Raw genomic sequence first — 21,947 nt, 5'->3', positions numbered from 1 at the left:
TTTTTTATGACAGAACTAAAACGAGTCATATGACGCTTTGGCCCGGTTGAAGACAGAGGCAAATATGGCCCTGTATTGTTCATTAAAATATTAATATCTTAAAGAGCTAGAGGGCTAAAACAAGTTCTCTGACCAGCACTCGGTTGGAGATGGCCTTACTTTTACCAAGTGTAATTGTAACAGTCAGAACTCACATTGATGTTGCTGAATGTCATGAAAGAACAATTGCCCTTTTTTTACTGCTCATTTTGACAGTTATATTATCTTGTTTCCTCTTTTGAGGCATTTGTTTTCATCCATATATTCAGGTATTAATTAGTTCGATAAAAACAGACATGCTTTTAGTGGGACTGATACAGTTAAAGGGTAAAATCTGCCCATGACTCTTATAAAAAGATATAAACTTAAGTTTAGCCAAGAATGTATGTCGTTTTTTTATCTCGTTCATCACACTTAAGTAAGATAAAAAGAGCGCACATTTCCGTTAAATTTACAAATCTCCCCTTATCTAATGACACTGTTCAGAGTCTTCAGATTGTGATAGTTTAGTGACCAAAACCAATTGGATGTATTTAGGTCTGGAATTGTTAATCAAGAGGACAACATCTTTCTTAAATAATCCCCGGTCCCCAAAATTGTGGTCCAGGAATTTTAGTGGTCAGCAACATTTGCTGAGCCAGCCATATCTAATTTGATAGCTTGCTCAAACAGCAATTTTGTGGTGATTGAAGGAGCTGATGAGGACCATGTTCCTACTCAATTGAGGAAACACATTCTGGTTGGAATTAATAACTTCATCAAGTAGCAACAGACTTCAACAAAGTCTCAAGTGGTTAAAACATTTACTAATGTATTTGAGGTATTGTCACTTGTTTTCGATTTTACTATCCTAATATCGGTTATATCAAAAGAAAGACAAAATTGAATATTAAACAAGATTAGTGAAGGCCCACTGAGTTCAATGTTTAAAATATGCAAATTTATAGAAATATCAATAGACATATCGATATCGGTTGTCTTTGTTGAAAATTATTAAAATTTGCAAATTGGTGGATATATTGCATTCAAATTCAACAAATTTTCTAAAAAAAAAATTTCAAGCGTTTGAAATGTGCAATGGGTTTAGGCAAATCTCTGTAGTGAATCGATAAATTTCTTATCGATATTCATTGATTTTTTTTATCTCGCCGATATAGAGTGAAGTTAATTTGCATTTCACCCCATTTATTGATCCTTTATTTTTTAGATATTTTGACGGAAATATCAATAATTTCGTGAATATTTTAAACATTGACTCAATTTTTGTTAAAATTTCATTTATTTAGTTAAAATTTACCCCCATGTTTTTCGTTGAACTAAAGACTTCGTCAAATATGTAAACTCATATCTTTGATAGCAGATGCATGGCCTGCATATATTGCAGCAGACTTGTGGTAAATGACTGCAACTGGGTTTTGGTGGAAATATTGAACATGATTAGAAAAGGTCAACTGGGTTTTGGTTAAATAAGAAATTAAACAAAAAGAAACTAAATTTTTTTATATTTAACGCAAATTTACTTGAATTTCAGGGATCTGGACAGATCATTCTGCAGAAACAGCATGGGAATGTAGAGTAATTTTGTAAAAGCACGTCGTTGAACAGTGAAGTGCACATGGAATATTGAGGAATATGTGAAAATTAAAATGGTTCTTTTTAACCATTTTAATAAGCTGCAAATCTGGTTATGCTGTCTTTTCTGTGAAGTATTATAAGAAAACAAAGAAAGGAATGCTGGCCTCGTTTGGAAGGAACAAAGTCCCATCAATTCAGAGTTTTTAAGTAATTAATTAGTATTTATTCACAAATCAAACCCAAATTACCTGCACAAAGCAAAGCTAATGTTGCATTATTGCTCACGGCATCCATTGGAGTTTATAATTAGTGCCTTGTTTAATTTCTTGGGATCAATGGGGTGGTGGTAACATGCTCCCTTTGTCTCTCTTTTCATATATAACTAAGTTGTCGTGCATATTTTTTAATTTTTTTTTATGATAGTGGCTACCCAGTCGGAGAAAAAGATTAATATTTGTGTGTAGATGTGATTTCAGTATATTTATGCTAGAAAAAGTTTTATTGCAATATTTTCATGTTTAACAAAAAAATGATGAAGAATTGAACTTGTTAAAGAATATTGATCAACTGGGTCAGTCTTTTAAACTGTAAATTCAGATTTAAATTCCATAACAACAAATTGTTAAGCTGAACTCTAATGTTAGGACTTTCATAAATTACTTTTATCAATAAATTCTCTCTTTAAAATGACAGAAACATGAGCATATGTAATGCTATAGTTTAAGAATGCATGGTTCATTTGGAAGTGCTTTTAAAATGACTGTAAACGTTTTTAAAGAAAATTTTTTTGCGTTCCAAAACACTTGAAGTGCTAAGAAGTTCATTTGTGTATACTAAGGATTGGTTTCAAAAACATTTTCACCAAGAGTGTATTCATTCATTTTAAAAACGATTCCAAACTAGTCAGCAACTAATATTAATTGCTTGTAGCTAATCATGCATGGTCCTTAGAAATATTTACTGATATAGACCCTTCAAAGGTTGGACAACTTTTAGAACAAATACTCTCTTGATTTGATTAGAGATCTCCTTACCACATTTCAACTGTAAATTGTCATTCACTTTCTATAAGTTATTGTACACCTTACAATATATGAAACGAAAATCATCCATGATATAATATTATGGTCCTCACGTGTGCTTCACTTGTAGGAAGATGGGAAACTTCCAGTTTCTCTCCTTTTATGTTTAACTCATCAAAAGCAACATATATGAACATCTTGTGCACATTAAGGCCACGTCTGATGGGTACTTGTACATACATAGAATTAGTATATATGCTGAGGGTATGAAACTCATGTCCGGAAGTACAGCCTCACATTACTGAGATAATGTCATATCGTATAAACAATCCATATGTTATCATACATAGGCTTAAATAACCTCTCTTAATGTATAGTATCAGTAAATATATATATAACAAGCAAACTAGTTATTCCACGTTGATGTATTTCACTATCGTAATCACTACGGACTGGTCTAGTGGTTGGAGACGAATTTTAAACTCAAATTTCACACAGCATCTTATGGGTTCAATTTTTAACGCTAATGAATGACATGATGATGACCACGGAAAAATTGAAATATCTTTGTGAGTTTTTCTATTGTAACACAATAATTTCTCCTCCACCAAGTAACTGTATGTGTGAGCTTACATCATGCTTGACGTGAATACAAGTTACCGATAAAAGGGAAAAGGAAAAGTTAGGAAAGAAACATTTGGTAGTAAGAACGTCTAAAAAGAGAAAGCGATATAGTTGTATATGAGCCAAAGTAGGCGAAAAGGGACACTAACAAGTAACATCAAAAGAAGGTAGAGGAGGACACCGTCGAATGTTTTTAGGCAAGAAAGCCAATAACTAAATGATCCCTCCATCGACCCCACTTCTAATTGTGAAGTTTTCTTTGTGAAAAGCAGCTCATAAAGGCTTCCTATCTAAGGTAGAAATAAAGAATTATTTTGTAGGATATAAAAATTTTCTGTGCAAGTATGGAAGTGATGTTACTTTTTCACGTAGCAGTAATTTGTATAGTGAAGTTGTGGGACAGAGATCTCCGAATCTCATTCTTTAGAATCAAATGGCCAGACAATCCAAATCATTTAAATTAAATTTGACAGTCTTCATTAACATATTTTGCTAGCCCATTTCACACACTTTGATTTCTCTTTCACATAAATTAAAAGTTCAAATTTCTTGATCTTTAAAATTTAAACACCGATCACTAAGATCTGAAGAAGATCCAAATTCAAAGTTGTGCACTGCCAGATTGAAAAAGAAAGGAAGTACTTCGTCAAATTCTCATTTATTTCTTAGTTTTTCGGTAAGTAAATTTTCTAGAAAATTATATTGCCATTTTTAAAGATGGCTTATTAATTAAAGCTTGCGTTAAATTAGATTATTATTTTAGTTATTCGTCACGTGTACTATAATACATTGTATGTACTTACGTGTATAATATAATATGCCTAATTATTGAAAGGTCAAGAACAAAAAACTACGAAACACTTGAGCTTGAGTAAAATATTATATAAAAGAATGAAAATATGTTCTCATTTTACATTTGCATGCAAGCAAGTAATTAAGGAAAATGAGTTTTAAGGAAAAACAATAATTCATAAGTTGTTCATGTGAATATATTAGCTCACAAATAATTTATGAAAAAGCGAGGAAAGTGGTTTGGATCTGGATCGAAATATGTTTTAGATTTCAGATAGCATCCAATACATATATTCATGGGTTGTAGGAATCTGAGATTTTTGTAAGGTTAATGGCAACAAATATAAAAGGGCACAAGACATGACTTGACCCTGCTGGTTTAAGATAATGCACCATCTAGGAATATAGTGCTACTGGCTGCTGCATGCATGGTGCAAACATGTGGAAGAAAAAAATGAAAGTTTATATTTGTGGTCTATACTTTTCGTCTTGTTTATGGACATCGTGCTTTCTGGTTTTATTAGTGCCATGTTAGTAGGTTACAACCTCCCTTATTTATTTGTTTTGTCATTTCTGGGTTTGGCATGAGAGTTGCACATGAGAGAGAGAGAGAGAGAGAGAGAGAGAGGTGATTGTTTGTTTATATATGAAGCTTTGCATATGGCATTGTACACACACATACATAGAACCGGCTTCTTATTGTGAATTATGTCAACTGTGTACAGTGACGTGTGGGTAATACACAATCACATTTCGGATAATAGGAAAAAGTTATCGACATCGATCTCGCTCTATAAATAGTGGAGCTCATCATTTATTTATTTATATATATATATATATATATATATATAATCAGCTTTACATCGATCTCGATCTACTGTGAACGGTGCTATGTAGGTAATACACAATCACATTTCGGACAATAAGAAAATGTTATGGATCTCGCCCTATAAATACTGGAGCGGAATCCCTCTTAAAAAATTGGCTCATAGTTTTATATTTAAGTAATGTTAGGTAGACTAATTTTGTAAATTAAAAGACATGTAAATTGATGATTGATTTATTACGTATCGTTGATAGACGTGCTCATTTGTATTTGTGACATATCATTTAATTTACAATTTTAACCTTCAAATTTAGTCTACATAACATTACTTTTTATATTTTCCAAACCTTTAGCAAACCAAGAAAATGAACATGCATATAAATGGCTTCCCATCCTTCATACTTGTGCTGAATTGCTGATCGAGAATATCAGAGAATATGATTGATTGTGAGAGAAATTTTCTTTGAAATTGCACAAGTGGACCCTAGACCTTTTGTCATTGGCTGTTGGGAAAATTTGTTAGAACCCTTTTTTTTTTTCAGTCTCAGAATAACAACAAGGTCTATCATTGATCCAACGAGATCTGTCATAGGTGATCTCTTAAGAAAGTTAAGGTTGCGACGTAGAACTAATTATTAATATGTGGAGTAGCTTACGTATAAATCAATGTAAGACGTTCCTTCTATTAATGTGAGATTCAATCTCGACGATCTCTATCTCTACAAATTATAGTCTCTAAAGACCGTCTAAAACAAAAGGAATTTTTTTTATAAAATTACTACACCATGCACTCTATTATATATAGATGTATAGATGTATAGTTATAAACTTTTATTAATCTCAATAATAATAATGTCTATGATTGATCAAAAAGATTTTTCATAGATCTCATCCATTAAATCTATACGGTCTACAGCCGTCTAAAAGGAGAAAAATATTGATAAGACTAGAATACAATATGTTATCATGTTGACTTAATAATTCTAATCATTTGGAAAATGAAAAAGTAATTTGATTTGTACTTCTCAATGATGAGAAATTTTTGTAGTACGTAATCATAATATTGTCTGCTGGTATTAGCATTAGGTGAAAGAAATTACAAGAGAGGCAAAAATAGTATTGAAATGTTGTATGGAAATCTTATGGAGAAAAATAAAAACAAGAAATTCACAATCTTCTTTTGATTGAAAACTTATAACTTCTTGGATATTTGTTTCAATCACCTTTTCTTTACCTCCTAAAATCCAATTCTTCCCTAAGAACCCTCTCTAAGCTTGTTTTTATTTTTCTAAAATTAAATTCTCCCTTAAGAACCCTCTCTAAACTTGTTTATTTTTCTAAAATTAGTGCTACCACACTTGTGACATCCCGTCCCGGAAATATCGAAACGTACATTTGAAATTACAATTTTACCCCTAGTTCGTTACATTTACGTGTAGTGTTGTGTTGTGTAGTGTTGTAGGACCACACACACACTCACACACTCTCTTTCTCTCCCGTGATTCCCTCTCCCTCTGTCTCTTTTCTGTCACTTCTCTCTCTCTCTCTCCCGAGCTCCGTTCTTCCTTCTTCTTCCTTCAGAAAACGTACGGACAACACACACATCACCCAAACCTTGATGGATCGAAGAAACTAAGGACACCATCGAACTCGTGAAGCTCGTACGAGTGCAACCATACCATTTTCAGGTGAGAAATCCTTCGTTTTCGCGTCGATCCGAGGTAATCCGTTTTGAACACTGTTCATGCGAATTTAATCTAGCTTGTTTTTGGGATTTTGAAGCTCATAGATGTCTTAGTGAGGTCCCAAGGAGCCTCGGAGTACTTCGTTGGAGAAGTTTGGACGTCGGGATCATCGTGGTCAAAGTTGGCCGGAGCTTTCGAGGGGTTTTCCGGCGAAACCACGGCGAGTTAGGGGTCAAGGCAGGTATGGATGTGTTCGTCTCGTCAATACCTTCATTTTGATATATAGTACGTCGAAAATGGTTAAGAAATGAAGAAGTTATGACACTTTGAAATTTACCCAGAAATTCCGGCAAAACACCACCGCCGGCGAACCAGTCCGGCGACGCGAGGAAGAAGACGCGCGCGTGGGCAGCGCGTGAACAGGGCGCGTGGGGGCGCGTGAGAGCTCCAAATTGAGTTCTGAAAATTGTCACGCGTTCGTGACGTCGTGTAGATCACCGTGGTATATTCATACACCCAAATTGAGTAACGTATGAGAAAGTTATGGACGAATGTTTGGTGTATGTGCGTTAAATAACGTCAATTTGGTTACTTTTTGTTTAGGTGAAAATATTACAGAAGAAGAATGTAACCAACCTAGGGGAGGCTCAGAGACCTACGAGACGTCGATGTGATCAGTGAGTGGGCAGTTATTTTTCAGTATATATATATATACGTATGCTTGACGTATTTCCCAGAAACGTATTTTAAAAGAAATACGAATTAATTATCCTGTCATATATGCATCATATTTTAATATGTGCATTACCATAATTATGCATACTGTTGCATGGTGCTGAGGAGGCCCAGGTAAGCTACGATTGAACTACTATCATCACATGCATTGGTAGTAGCATACATTTATATTTATGTGTATTTGGTGCTGTGGACGCAAAGGTAAGTACCAGGTAAGTGGTATTCATGGTTGTATTTCATTAGTAGTTTGAGATGCTTAGAGAGCTCATAATCTGCACCCCCGGTGTTAGTGCTCCCGCCCAGAGAGGGGCAGAGCCCTTCACGTGTATGTTCACCAGCACCACACGCTCGCCTTGGATCCAAGTTAGGTGCAAGCCTTGTCGTGGAGACCACATTAGGTGGTTCCGACTCGTAGGTGACCCGCGATTATTCGCACAGTCTTCACGTGATCGTAGCACTAGAGCGTATATATTACACCCAGTCCTGTCGTGCAGACCACGTTAGGTGGCTCCGACTCGTGTGCAGATTCAGATATTGAGTTGAGATTGGAGCTCTATCATTATATGTTATTGATGTGAATTATGCTTGAGCATTTACATTTATTATGAGATTCTAATGTTGCATATTCTCAAGCATGAATGGCATATTCTCAAGCATGAATGGCATATTTTGGAGCATGTTTGGCATATTTGTACATACGTATATATGTTTATTTTCTGGGAAATTATACTTGTTTTACGGCGAGGGGTTACAAAGTTTTGAGAAGTGTTTGGATTTGGAAAAGAATTGTTTTGCTGACCCACTCAACTTTGTTTTGCGCCCCTCCAGGTTCAAGAATTGCAAAGGTGTGGTGACTACGAGGAATTTCACGGTGTTCTGACAGAATGGACCAAATGAGGACTCACCTTCGGGTGTTTCATCTTAGAAATTGTGTATCTTTAAAGCTTCCGTACTGTGCAAATGGTTACGTCACTCTCACGTGACGGCCAGCATGCCCTCCTTCGGGACGGGGTGTGTCAGTTGGTATCAGAGCCTAAGTTTCAATCTTGGACATCTTGAGAAGTTCTAGTGAATTCTGTCAGAACTACACCGCCTCGTAGCAAACCACGTAGTTAGAGGAACTTAGTCTCCCTGATTTAGCTGTGAGGGGAAATTATTATTTTGGTGATTCAGTATATTATCAAAAAGGGACATTGTAAGATGGGTTATGAGTTGAATTTGAATCACCTTATGGAAAAATGATGGACCTGAGGGAGCAAAGTGATGGATTAACCAATTGGAAAAGATGTTTTAGATTATGCAAGTCAAAGGAATCTTCCTTTGACAGAAGGGTTGAGACGACTACCTGGTTTGAGTTATGAACTTGTATCCTGGTAGAAACAGGAGTATAATTCGTTGTCACCGAAGGAAACAGCCGATTAAGAATTGTTTAAGGATTTGTTTAAAGAAAAGAATTATTTCCTTTGGCATCTTATGATGGTAGAAAGCAAGAGTTTGCAAATGTGAGACAAGGAAAGCTGACGATCAATGAGTATTATAGAAAGTTCTCAGACTTGCCTCGTCCCATTCAAATATTGCTGTTTTTTTTTATTGAAGTGTTATATTGTTTTAGGCTGGGTGGCATAAGGCAGTGGTATTTTGGGTGACCACTATCCATTGTAATTCTTACCAGGAGTATACAAGATGTTGTTGAGTCTTGAGGACTCTGAGAACATGTTCAGCGAGAGTGAAGAAGAATAAAGGAATAGGAATCAGAGGAATGATGACAAGGGTAAAGGCCAGTCATCTCGAGAACCTCGAAAGATTCGGAACTTCAAAAGAAGTGAAGCTAATTCTAGTTCTTTTGGCAAATGTTTTAATGCCATTGACCAGAAGCGAAGTGATAGATGTATTGGTAATCCCAGATCACAGAGACAAGGTGATTTTGGTAAAAGAAATGTACCTTTGGGTTGTAGGTACAATAATGGACACCTTTGAGAATGTAGGCGAGGAAGCATTGGACGCTTTACAAGTGGATAGATAGGACATAGAACTGCAAATTATGTCCAAAGCCAACAGAAGCCCTAGCAGTCTTCTTTACCACAACTAGCGCCGATTCAGCAAGTTCCTGGATCTATTAATTATGGTCAGTTAGGCCGTGGTGTACATGAAAGAAGTATTTACACTAATAGAGGTTGTGGGAGACAACAACAAGCCCAGGGATGTGTTAACCACACATCACTGCAAGATACTCAGAATTATTTGGATTTGATTAGGGGTACGATAATTATTCTTAATGACTTAGCTAGAGTCTATTTGTTAATAATGTAGAAATTTTACGTTATTATTGTTATTGCCTTGAAAGTAGTATTTAAACGCGGTTGAGACGTGTGTATGTATTTCCTAATGAGTGGCAAAATAGTAATATTACACCCTCGAGAGTTGTTGCTTACTTATCGAGACAACGATGATTTATCAGTATTGCGGGCTGCAGACCGTAATATTAATAACTTATTCGTGGATTCGTTAAGCAAGTAAACCGATAGGTCATCCTATGTTAGTATCGTACTTATTCAGAGTGCTCAGTATTAGTAGAGTATGTATTGTTGCTAGCTACTTTTGTTCCATTAGATTGTAGATCTCAATGTTATTCTAGAGCATATTATGTTATTTACAGTGATGAGTTGCAGACCACGCGAAGTGGTACTGAATGTGTGCAAGATATATTACGTATATGAGTATATACTTTATTTCCGGGAAACCAATTATTTTCCATCGGTCTGGATGACTAAAGATTACTTTTGTAAGTATGCAAAGTGGAGTGAGGCAGGCCGTTATTTATGCTGTGAGAGCAAAGAGATTATTATCAAAAGGCTGCCAAGGATATTTATATCATGTGGTGCTAAGTGATGTCACTCCTAGTAGTGTGGAAGAAGTGGGAGTAGTCAAACATTTACCTGACATTTTCCCTGAGAATTTACCTGGATTGCCGCCAGTCAAAGATGTAAAGTTCACTATTGATTTATCTCCAGGTACAAACCTTATATTATAGAATGTTACCTTTTGAACTAAGAGAATTGGAAATTGGTTGATAAAGGTTTTTATTCAACCTAGTGCATTACGTTGGGAGAACCCCAGTTTATTGGTGAGAAAGAAAATGGACGTTAAGGCTGTGCTTTGATTATAAGCAATTGAATCGAGTAACAATTGAAAACCGTTATTCGTAACCTCACATTGATGGTTGTTTGATCAGCTTCTAGGTGGTTGTATATTTTCTAAGATGGACTTGAGGTTTGGATATTATTAGTTGAAGATTATCGTTGAGGATGCCCTTATGATAACTTTCAGGATTCGTTAAGGTCATTTCAAGTTTTGGTGATGCCATTCGGAGTGACGAATGCATCTACTACCTTATGAATTTGATGAATGAAGTATTCCAATGATATCTAGACCGATTTGTTGTCGTTGCTATTGAAAAGATTGATAAGACAAGAGCAAAGTATGCTAAACATCTTAAATCGGTATTGCAAAGATCGAGGGAACGTCGATTGTATGCTAAGTTTAGCAAATGCCAATGTTGGATGAATCAAGTAGCATTTTTGAGATATATTATATCAGCTTCAGGCATTCAAGTGAATTCATAAAAGGTAGCAGAAATTGAGAATTTAGAACAACCACGAATCGTGATTGGGATTCGGAGTTATCCTAGCTTAACAAGCTATCAGGGACGGTTCGTGAAAGATTTTTCAGTCATTGCTTTGTCATTGACGAGATTGTTGAGAAAAGAGGTTATGTATGAGTGGGAAGGAAATTGTGAGCAAAGAATTCAACAACTGAAGTATTTCCTCACTCATGCACGTATTTTAGTATTCCCAGAGAATAGTGGTAATCATAAATTTTAGTGATGTTTCTTGAATGGTATTGGATGCATGTTGATGCAAATGTTAGGGTGATTGCATACGTTTCACGACAAAAGGAACCTCATGAAATGAATTACCCTACTGGTGATTTGGAAGTCATGATTACCATTCTTGCTGTGAAGTTATGAAGACATTATATTTGGTAAGAATGCAAGATTTTTACGAATCCAAAAAGTCTCCAATATCCATTACTTGGAAGGATTTTGATATGAGGCAGCGAAGGTGGATTGAATTGTTTAATGAACATGATTGTACGACCAGGGTGATCATAAAATTGTTCTAGCTGATGCACTTGGTGAAAAGACGGTGGTAAGAGTTAATGTCTGGCACGCTTGCCAAGATTGTCTTCTTGTGGATTGGAAATCAACTGAAGTAAAGTTGAGAATGGAAGTTTGAGAAGAAGTTGTAATTGCTAATTTTCAAGTTAAGTCTTTTTAGTAAGGTCGTACTCAAGACTTAAATGGTTAACGAAGAAAATTAAGAATTAACCAAGGCAAAGAAAGAAGGGAAAAAGAAAGATTGCTGAGTTCAAGAATATGATGGTTATGATTGAACTTGAAGTGATAGTTGATCAATGTACCAAGTTAGTACATTTACTCCAGTGTTGAGTAACAACCACAGTGCAACAGTACTTATATGTTTTATGGAGAAGAAATTTGGGTTACGGAACTGCTGAGTTTTTTTAAGTATGTTGGTTGCGCAGTTTTCGATGTAACGCCATAAGGACTATGAAATGTGTCGATTTTTGTTGATTTGTGGAAGAAATACTTCTGGATAGAGAAGATTCGATCACGAAAGAGTTTTGGTAGGCCCTGAAACTATGGATAAGTCTTCTCAAAGTATTCAGGTGATTAAGTTTAACCTGAGAGTAGTCAGGAATGGCAAAAGAGATTAATAGTTGAACATGTCACTAATCGAGTGTTTAACGTAGATGATCTTATAATTTTGAAGTTTTCACTTTAGAAAAGTATGATACGGCTTGGAAAGGAAAGCAAATTAAGTCCTAAGTACCTCGGACTTTATGTGATCATCGAAGAGTAGGTGAAGTTGCTTGATTTACTTCCAGAGTTTGTAAGAGCATGATGTGTTTCATGATTCAACATTTTTAGAAATTTCATCACGAAAAGAAATAGTGAGATTTGGAAAGGAGACAAAATAAGTCTTAAACACATTAGACCGTTTTTGACCACTAAAGGAATCGATGAAGTTGCATACAAGTGGTGATGTCTTCAGAATTTGCTAAGGTGCATAATGCATTATATTTCGATGCGTTGTCACTAGATGGCAGATTCGTTACATGGAGTTCCGGTGCAACTATTGAGAATTAATCCAGATTTGACGTATGACGAGGAACCGTTAACGATCTTAGATTGGAAAGAGAAGGTTCTGAGGAACAAGACGGTGAATTTAGTGAAAGTTTTGTGGAGAAATCAGTCAGTCGAGGAAGTTACATGGGAGACAGAAGATTGGATAAGGGATTTGTATCCTAGATTGTTCTTTGACCACTAGGGGTCGTTGATTGGTTGTTTTGAATTTCGGGACGAAATTCTATTAAGGAGGGTAGGTTGTGACATCCCGTCCCGGAAATATCGAAACGTACATTTGAAATTACAATTTTACCCCTAGTTCGTTACATTTACGTGTAGTGTTGTGTTGTGTAGTGTTGTAGGACCACACACACACTCACACACTCTCTTTCTCTCCCGTGATTCCCTCTCCCTCTGTCTCTTTTCTGTCACTTCTCTCTCTCTCTCTCCCGAGCTCCGTTCTTCCTTCTTCTTCCTTCAGAAAACGTACGGACAACACACACATCACCCAAACCTTGATGGATCGAAGAAACTAAGGACACCATCGAACTCGTGAAGCTCGTACGAGTGCAACCATACCATTTTCAGGTGAGAAATCCTTCGTTTTCGCGTCGATCCGAGGTAATCCGTTTTGAACACTGTTCATGCGAATTTAATCTAGCTTGTTTTTGGGATTTTGAAGCTCATAGATGTCTTAGTGAGGTCCCAAGGAGCCTCGGAGTACTTCGTTGGAGAAGTTTGGACGTCGGGATCATCGTGGTCAAAGTTGGCCGGAGCTTTCGAGGGGTTTTCCGGCGAAACCACGGCGAGTTAGGGGTCAAGGCAGGTATGGATGTGTTCGTCTCGTCAATACCTTCATTTTGATATATAGTACGTCGAAAATGGTTAAGAAATGAAGAAGTTATGACACTTTGAAATTTACCCAGAAATTCCGGCAAAACACCACCGCCGGCGAACCAGTCCGGCGACGCGAGGAAGAAGACGCGCGCGTGGGCAGCGCGTGAACAGGGCGCGTGGGGGCGCGTGAGAGCTCCAAATTGAGTTCTGAAAATTGTCACGCGTTCGTGACGTCGTGTAGATCACCGTGGTATATTCATACACCCAAATTGAGTAACGTATGAGAAAGTTATGGACGAATGTTTGGTGTATGTGCGTTAAATAACGTCAATTTGGTTACTTTTTGTTTAGGTGAAAATATTACAGAAGAAGAATGTAACCAACCTAGGGGAGGCTCAGAGACCTACGAGACGTCGATGTGATCAGTGAGTGGGCAGTTATTTTTCAGTATATATATATATACGTATGCTTGATGTATTTCCCAGAAACGTATTTTAAAAGAAATACGAATTAATTATCCTGTCATATATGCATCATATTTTAATATGTGCATTACCATAATTATGCATACTGTTGCATGGTGCTGAGGAGGCCCAGGTAAGCTACGATTGAACTACTATCATCACATGCATTGGTAGTAGCATACATTTATATTTATGTGTATTTGGTGCTGTGGACGCAAAGGTAAGTACCAGGTAAGTGGTATTCATGGTTGTATTTCATTAGTAGTTTGAGATGCTTAGAGAGCTCATAATCTGCACCCCCGGTGTTAGTGCTCCCGCCCAGAGAGGGGCAGAGCCCTTCACGTGTATGTTCACCAGCACCACACGCTCGCCTTGGATCCAAGTTAGGTGCAAGCCTTGTCGTGGAGACCACATTAGGTGGTTCCGACTCGTAGGTGACCCGCGATTATTCGCACAGTCTTCACGTGATCGTAGCACTAGAGCGTATATATTACACCCAGTCCTGTCGTGCAGACCACGTTAGGTGGCTCCGACTCGTGTGCAGATTCAGATATTGAGTTGAGATTGGAGCTCTATCATTATATGTTATTGATGTGAATTATGCTTGAGCATTTACATTTATTATGAGATTCTAATGTTGCATATTCTCAAGCATGAATGGCATATTCTCAAGCATGAATGGCATATTTTGGAGCATGTTTGGCATATTTGTACATACGTATATATGTTTATTTTCTGGGAAATTATACTTGTTTTACGGCGAGGGGTTACAAAGTTTTGAGAAGTGTTTGGATTTGGAAAAGAATTGTTTTGCTGACCCACTCAACTTTGTTTTGCGCCCCTCCAGGTTCAAGAATTGCAAAGGTGTGGTGACTACGAGGAATTTCACGGTGTTCTGACAGAATGGACCAAATGAGGACTCACCTTCGGGTGTTTCATCTTAGAAATTGTGTATCTTTAAAGCTTCCGTACTGTGCAAATGGTTACGTCACTCTCACGTGACGGCCAGCATGCCCTCCTTCGGGACGGGGTGTGTCAACACTTTTGGAGGAATCACTATTATGCGCAATTTGATCACCAGAGACCATGTTTTCTTTATTAATATCTCTTCCCCCATAATGTTTTATTGAGCAGATGTAGAGAGAGCGTTGGTGTCATTGCTTCAAGTGGTGGTGATAGTTCTCACGATTTAGGATTGGGTTGTTTTAGGAGTTTTGTTTTCTAGGGTATTTGGGCTTGGTTTGAGATAAAATTAAATTTTGGTGATATAAGATTTTTAGTTGTGTGACATTTATCCAATGTAGTTTGTGCAGTTTTTATTATATGTTTTACAATTCCAATATAATGTTAGAGTTTATGTAATGAAATTAGTTTCATTGAATAACAGAAAAAAAAAAAAAATCTAGTGCTTATTTGGTATCTTACAAAAAATATTCATAAATTTTAAAAATATTTCTTAAGACCACCTCTTAAGAACAATTTTTTATAAAACTCAAAAACTTTTTTGAGATGAGTCAAAATTGTTTTTTAAGTGCTAACAATTTAAAAAAAAAAAAATCTGCCAGCAACTCCCCAATTTCCTCTTTTCTACTAGTGGCCCAAGGCAGAGGACCTAGAGAGAGACAGAAAAAGTTAAAAGAAAGGGAGAAACAGAGAACGGCAAGAGGCAAAGAGGGGTTCGAGAGAGAGGAGATCAGAAGAGATCGGGAGACAGAGAGATAAAGAGATAAAACATAGAAAAGCGAAAGAGATGGGAGAGAGAAGACAATGGAGAGGGATGGGATGGAGAAAACAGGATTCAAAAAATAAGAAAATTTTCATTGTAACCGGAATACAGTAGTACATCACATATTTTTATATAAGTGGTGAAAATTTTTATAATTTAAGTTATTAACTTTTAACACACATATATCATCATTTATATAATGACACGTGTTGTATCACTCGTGTTTCGATCACATTGAAAAATCTCTCTCAAAAAAAGAGGAGATAAGAGTAAGTTTTTAGTTTTATAAATTTTAAAAACAAACTTTTTATGTTTTCATGAGATAAGCTATATTTCAAGTTGTTTTTGAGTTCATATTTTCAAAATAATCATACCAAATAAGAATTTTAGGCTTGAGACTCAAAAATTAATTTTGAGTTAAAAAAAGTTGAATTCAAGTTAAATACCAAACAAACTCTTAACTATTTTATTTTTCACAAACTTTGACTTTCTACCGTCAAACTATTGGAATTTGGAGTGCATAATTGAGGTTGCACTTATACACTGACAAAATTGACTCAATCAAGCATCTAACCATGTTTTTGGTCACTTTTAATTGCGATCTAATCTACCATCCAACCTCAACTATGATCATTGCTAGCTTTAGTAATCGGCTAACGATGGACGAATTGTCTCCTCATTTATCCTCTTTACCTAGTCAGATTAGGTACCCAATAAATATTGAAACGGATTAATTGAAGAAAGTGAAGGTGTCATCATAAAATTAATTGGTAGTTTGGAGAGTAACTCAACCTTTTATGAGGTTTTGCATAGTTTGGTTCCTCATCGATGTGGGACTTTGTGCTCACGTTCTCACACATCTTTTTATGTGTGACGTTGTTGAGCTTCACACGCAGGGCAACCTGTTGTGATACCATGAAGAAAATTGAGGTTCCAACATAAAACTAATTGGCACTATAGGAATACCCTCAACCTCTTATAAGCCCTTGCATAATTTGTCTCTCGCCCATGTTAGATTTTGTCCTCACATTCCCAAATTAATTAAACCATCATTGGAACACTAACTTGGCCTGATTAGCCTTTTGTGTTTGCCTTGATAGTTGATATATTTGTGATGATGCCATTTGATCTTTAAACCCATCACACTCTGCCTCTTTGTTTTTAGCTTTGTGTTTACTTGGTGGAGAAGATGGCCCTTCTCGTTTCCCAACAATTTTTTTCAATACAAAAAACAAAGGCTTTAACGTGTACAATGCATCTTCTTGCATAATCTCCATATCAAAGGTCAAATCCTTGTCCCAAGTTACATTTTTCTGTCACCATCTTTCCTGGATTCCTGGATTTGGGTGTTTGAACACTTTTTTTAAACCATTTTTTAAGTCATAGTTTTTAATTACATTAAAAGAGGGACAATGGGTGTTAGGCAGATGATTGTTGCTTATAAAACTTGCTTCTTTACCTAAAGCACCACGTGTAGCGATCCTAAACCAACCCTTAACGGTCAAAAATTGTGTGATGAGGGTCCGAACGCGCTCGGCTTTTATATCTATAGAATTTGATCGTCCAATGAAACTATTTATACTATATTTATGGATCAAATATTTGACCGTGGAAAATTTCACGTATGATCTAGCTTTTGTAAGCATGTAATTCCATATAACTGCGAATATTGCTACAAAAATTAATTTTTTTTATCAAGTTTTGTTCACCAAATGATGTGTAAATATGTTATTTCTTCATACCTAATGTGTACAAAAACATTGTCTGATGAATAGACTTGGAAGAAAAACTATGTATTATTAATTTCAATTTATAAGAGATGTGCTAACCAATGTGATCACATGATATTACTCAAATGGATGAGAAAATGACGGTTCGAGGATTTATAATTGTACAAATAGTGCTAAGAAGACTATATATTTAAATTATATTTAGTAAACCATATGATATGATTGTTGATGATTAGACTATCAGTAGATACATTACATAATTTGCAAATTTCGTCTAAACAATGTTCGGGCCTAAAAAACAGACCTTTCAACCCAAAGAAAAATGGCGATGTCATGTGTCCATGTGAGAGGAGCCTCTCAACAAATCTCAAAGGTGGTTTCCGAGACGCTTGCATCTTCTTCAAGCATATACAGGAGTTTGGAAAGCATTTTTTATTTGTTGATGACGCGACAGATCTAAACAACTCTTACCTCACGGAAGGGAGAATCGAATTTGAGTACTCTATCATAGATACGTAGCTTTATAAGAACTTTGGCTTCATGAACATGAAAATTCACAGCAAAACTCTCCAACCTAAACTTGGCAAATAGTTTGTGTTGTGTCAAACTCGTTATCTTAATGGATTCTTAATAGGTGATCCAATAACTACGCGATTTGTTAATGGACCGTGTCGTTTCGTGTGGGGTAATAGATCATGCAAAAAAATGTCATGTTTAATACCTAAATCTGACAAACGATATCTTATTGAATTCTTAAATGGTGATCCGATAATGTCCAACATGTTAACGGATGAACTGATAATGACCCAACTCATTAGGGTTAACCTAAAGCTTGTTATTTTCGTGTCGTTTCCTGTCAATTTAACAGGTCATGCAAAATATTGTCAAGCCTAATTTTCTAGCACGACCTAGTCCAACCCTTCTCTACATTCTCTTTGATAGATGTAACGTGGGTTAAATTAGTTGGCCGAGAAAACTACAAGGTTCCAAAAAGGAATATGCCAAGAGTATTTCTTGCTGAAAATTTTCAGATGTCAAACATCAGGCTGCAGTTACAGGGCCAAGACTACTGAAGCAAAACAATAGCAAATTGAAGATCTTCAATGGGACGCATATTTAACCCAGCTTATGATAGATCGAAGCTCACATGTAAACAATAAATAGCAGAGCCTGTTTTCTCAGTTAGAATTTCACAATTCAGCTTTCAACAAAATCTTCCCTCCAAGGCTTCATCACGCAAGACGTTGTTTCGGTTTTCATTTATACCTTGCGGGAAACGCATTGCAGTTTTCTCCGCAAATTGATCTAAAATCGATGTTTCACAAAGAATTAAACCCTGAAATTTTTTAACATGACAGCCTCCACTCAAGAAAATGCCTCAGGCCATACTAGACTGACCAAAAATCGTAAGAAATATACAAGGCAACAAAGAGGTCAGAGTCACCTCCCAAAACATCTCATTACGGAAGATGTAAGGGCAGAAGATAGGAACTTCAAACCCGCAGATCCACCAGGAAAGTACGAAACAGCATAGTAAGCTAGTGCCAGAACCTGAAAGTTTTCATTTGCACACAAGTTCAGTGTCTGATAGGACAATTAACACTCTTCGTTAATCATCATATTTGAAAACAAATATCCAGGCAAGTAAGACATGTTGAAACAGATTTAAAAAGCAGAATCATCAGCCAGCTGGAAAAAGAATCAAATAGTAAATCGTAACGATGGAAAAGAATTAGATACCTGTAACACAGAGAAGACAACAGATAGAATGTAATTGTGGAGCACCATGGATACATATATGGTACCCACCATACTGCCTAAAAATCCAACAGTAAACGGAAGTCTCTGCATACATCGTGGAAAAAAAAGTACATCATCAGACAAGTAAATTAGGCGTGGGACAGGTTACAAAGACAACTGAATAGGTACATATGCGATCGAGTTACCTCTTTTGAAGACATGTGAGCAAGCTGATTCTTTGGACCTTTGAGTGCAAAGAAGGATGCGATAATAAAGGCACACCCAAGCGTAAAGCAGATAGCAAACTTCTGAGGCATCAACACCATGACAGGAAGGAACATGGTAAATGCGATAAAAACAAAGAACATCCCCGTTGCTAGAAACAAGCCAAAATACATGAGAGCTTTTCCTGAAGGGACATTACTAGTAGCAGACTGGAGGCTCCCAGGTATATCTCTCACTCCTTTGGAAACCCTATACAGGAACCGAAAAATTCAAACAAAGACCGCAGCAATTCTGAGATAAAATAAAATCCCAGAAAACAAATCAATATTAACTTTCGTCTCAAACTTGTCCATTCAGCGGGTGTAGGCAAACTATACAAAACTAGGGTACTGGGTGAATGATATGTTTCAGGCAAAGAATGGGAGTGAATTTATATTTAAAAATGATTAACCAGTTAGATGTTTACAATCTGAAAAAATCATTCCATAGAACAACAGAACGACAAGAAAAAGCAATATGCGTTCCCTGCGCCCCCACTCCTCTTCTTCCCTGACTTCTGATTTATGTCTATATGCCACATTACTAGGATAATCTTTCTGCCCATCATGAAGGAACAACACCACTATTGAAATAACTGTTGGATTTTAGTCTTGCTTAAAGTTATTTGTGAATTGTGAAATTTAAGAACTTTAGATCTACTACTAAAAAACCATTGCGCATTTTGCAGCTTTTTTCTAATCATATGAACCTGAGGCACACATATTCAGTCTACGCATTCTACTAACTTAAATACACTCTGCTATGAGCTAATTTTCTCATTTCGTAAATACCTCACCAGGACCCTCCACTAATCCTATAACTCATATAGCTTGGAAGCTCTTCGTTTAACTATAGTCCAATCATACAGTCAGGACTCAGAAGGAAATTCATAGACCCTAAATCAGCATATGAAACATCATAACCAGTATGATGCACTCAATCAAATACTAATCACAGATCCAAGCACAGAAATCAGATGCCCGTCATCACATTACATACCTAATCCCTATTGCAAATTTTACGTAACGGGTCAAGAAATTAGCTTACTCTACAGACTCAACAGCTCCTAAACCCCTAAAAACCAAAATCTCCATATCAGATTCACCTCAACATTTATTTACACAAACATAAACATAAACAGCCCCATACAAAATTCACCAAAAATATACACAAATATCATTAATCCAATATCAGATTCACTTATTTATACAAAAATCCCCAAACCCATGATCAAGTTCACCTAAATATGCACTAAATCGAAAACTCAATTACCAGATCACTTAAAAAAACAGAAATTAAAAAAACTCACTACCAAAATCTCCAACAAATAACTATACAGTAACTAAAATGCTGAGTTAACTAAGCAAAAAACTATGATCAGATACGAACGTACACGCTGAAAGTTCCGGAAACGGTATCGTTAGCAGAACGGACCGCAGATTCGAGATCGAATCCAAGTCCCAAAGAGGAGCTCTCGTCCGTAGATTGTGAAGCGGCGTAGGAGTTCCAATCCGCTAACAAGGAAGACGACGACGATTTCTGCGAGTCATCGACGCCGCTGCCTGTCTGCGAAAACCATTCCTGCGCCATCTTCTGCATTGTGAAGAAGCTTCGCCGGGGAATAGGAAAGTCACCGACTTTGAGCTTTCGGGGAATTTAAAATCGGAAAATGGAAGGGAAAGCACGTTTCTTTTTTGTCGAGTTTCCTTGTCGAAACGTCGAAACGTGTTTTTGGTTAATAGAAAAACGGCGGTGTGCTGGTTTCCCGGGATAATTGCCGCCGTCGAGGCTTACGAATTAGACGTAAGGTTTGTTGCTGGTAGTGGATTTTAATTTCAATTATATATATATATATATATATATATATATATTTGTTTTTTTTTTTTTTTTTTGTGAGATGGGAATTATTTGGGCTTGTCCTCAGCATTGGGCCTAGAGAGGTGTTTTAAAAATGCGCTATGGGCTCAATTTGCTTGTATTCGAAGGTTCTAAAATCGTATTAATTTTCTTGCATCGAAGTTCTGAAATTGCGTCAATTAGCTTGCAATGTTTGAAGCCTTGAAATTGTACATCTGACTAAAAGATTGTTGTAGAGTTCATTTTTTTTAACGTTTGATGACTAATGTAGAGTTCATTTTTTTTAACGTTTGATGGCTAATGTAGCTTAAGAGAGACAGATGGAGCCGCCAACCAATCGCTATTAGCAGCTTCTGCCTATTCTTTCCTCATAAGCGTAACAAACTAAGAGGCTGCGCATTGCCCTAAGAATCTTAAGTTTGACTTTCTTATGAAGGGATTCGGTAGCAAAGAGCCATGTGATATCTTTCTGTATGGATTCCTTGCCTTTGAAGCAAAGTCTATGCCTCATAGGACCTGAAGTTTGGGGGTTACGGGTCCTTGCAGCTATGTGAGTGGTAGCTCAAGCCCAAAACTCCTCTGACACAAGTCCTGATGGTTGCGGTGTGGTCTGTTTCCAAGCTTTGCTTGCACGTTTTGTACGATCTGCACTTCTGATTGGTTCCATCCATCCCCGGGCCTTGTAGAGTTCATTTTTGAACATTTGAAAACTAATGTATAAGTCACATATGTACTACTAGGACCAAACTATGCAGTTGGTTTAGGATATGAAGCAACAATTGAGAAGTTGGAGCTTTATAAGGTATGTTTTTAATGTGTGTGGTG

At 36.6% G+C, this 21,947-nt stretch overlaps 1 protein-coding gene and 2 long non-coding RNA genes across 3 annotated transcripts; 2 read left to right on the top strand and 1 right to left on the bottom strand.

Moving 5' to 3' along the window:
* The first annotated feature begins 6,250 nt into the window (after positions 1–6,250).
* Positions 6,251–11,714, top strand: LOC148692669 (uncharacterized). The gene is made up of 5 exons (XR_015952902.1): positions 6,251–6,566; positions 6,661–6,804; positions 6,905–7,065; positions 7,167–7,240; positions 8,127–11,714. It is a non-coding gene; the product is annotated as an uncharacterized LOC148692669 (long non-coding RNA).
* A 1,243-nt stretch (positions 11,715–12,957) lies between these two features.
* LOC148692668 (uncharacterized) lies at positions 12,958–15,167 on the top strand. Its single transcript, XR_015952901.1, has 5 exons — positions 12,958–13,092; positions 13,187–13,330; positions 13,431–13,591; positions 13,693–13,766; positions 14,653–15,167. It is a non-coding gene; the product is annotated as an uncharacterized LOC148692668 (long non-coding RNA).
* Positions 15,168–18,351: 3,184 nt separating this feature from the next.
* Positions 18,352–21,089, bottom strand: LOC137743441 (protein transport protein sft2). The gene is made up of 4 exons (XM_068483331.2): positions 20,659–21,089; positions 19,208–19,475; positions 19,002–19,106; positions 18,352–18,812 (listed from the first exon to the last, which is right to left on the bottom strand). The coding sequence occupies exons 1-4, from the start codon at positions 20,862–20,864 to the stop codon at positions 18,702–18,704; spliced, it is 690 nt and encodes a 229-aa protein (XP_068339432.2). The 5' UTR covers positions 20,865–21,089; the 3' UTR covers positions 18,352–18,701.
* Positions 21,090–21,947: the final 858 nt, after the last annotated feature.

This window comes from Pyrus communis, chromosome 11, assembly GCF_041283825.1.
Source record: "Pyrus communis isolate YQ-2024b chromosome 11, ASM4128382v1, whole genome shotgun sequence".
NCBI classification, from domain to species: Eukaryota; Viridiplantae; Streptophyta; class Magnoliopsida; order Rosales; family Rosaceae; genus Pyrus; species Pyrus communis.
Note: the sequence above shows the minus strand (reverse complement) of the source record. Positions and strands in the feature narration are given on the sequence as shown.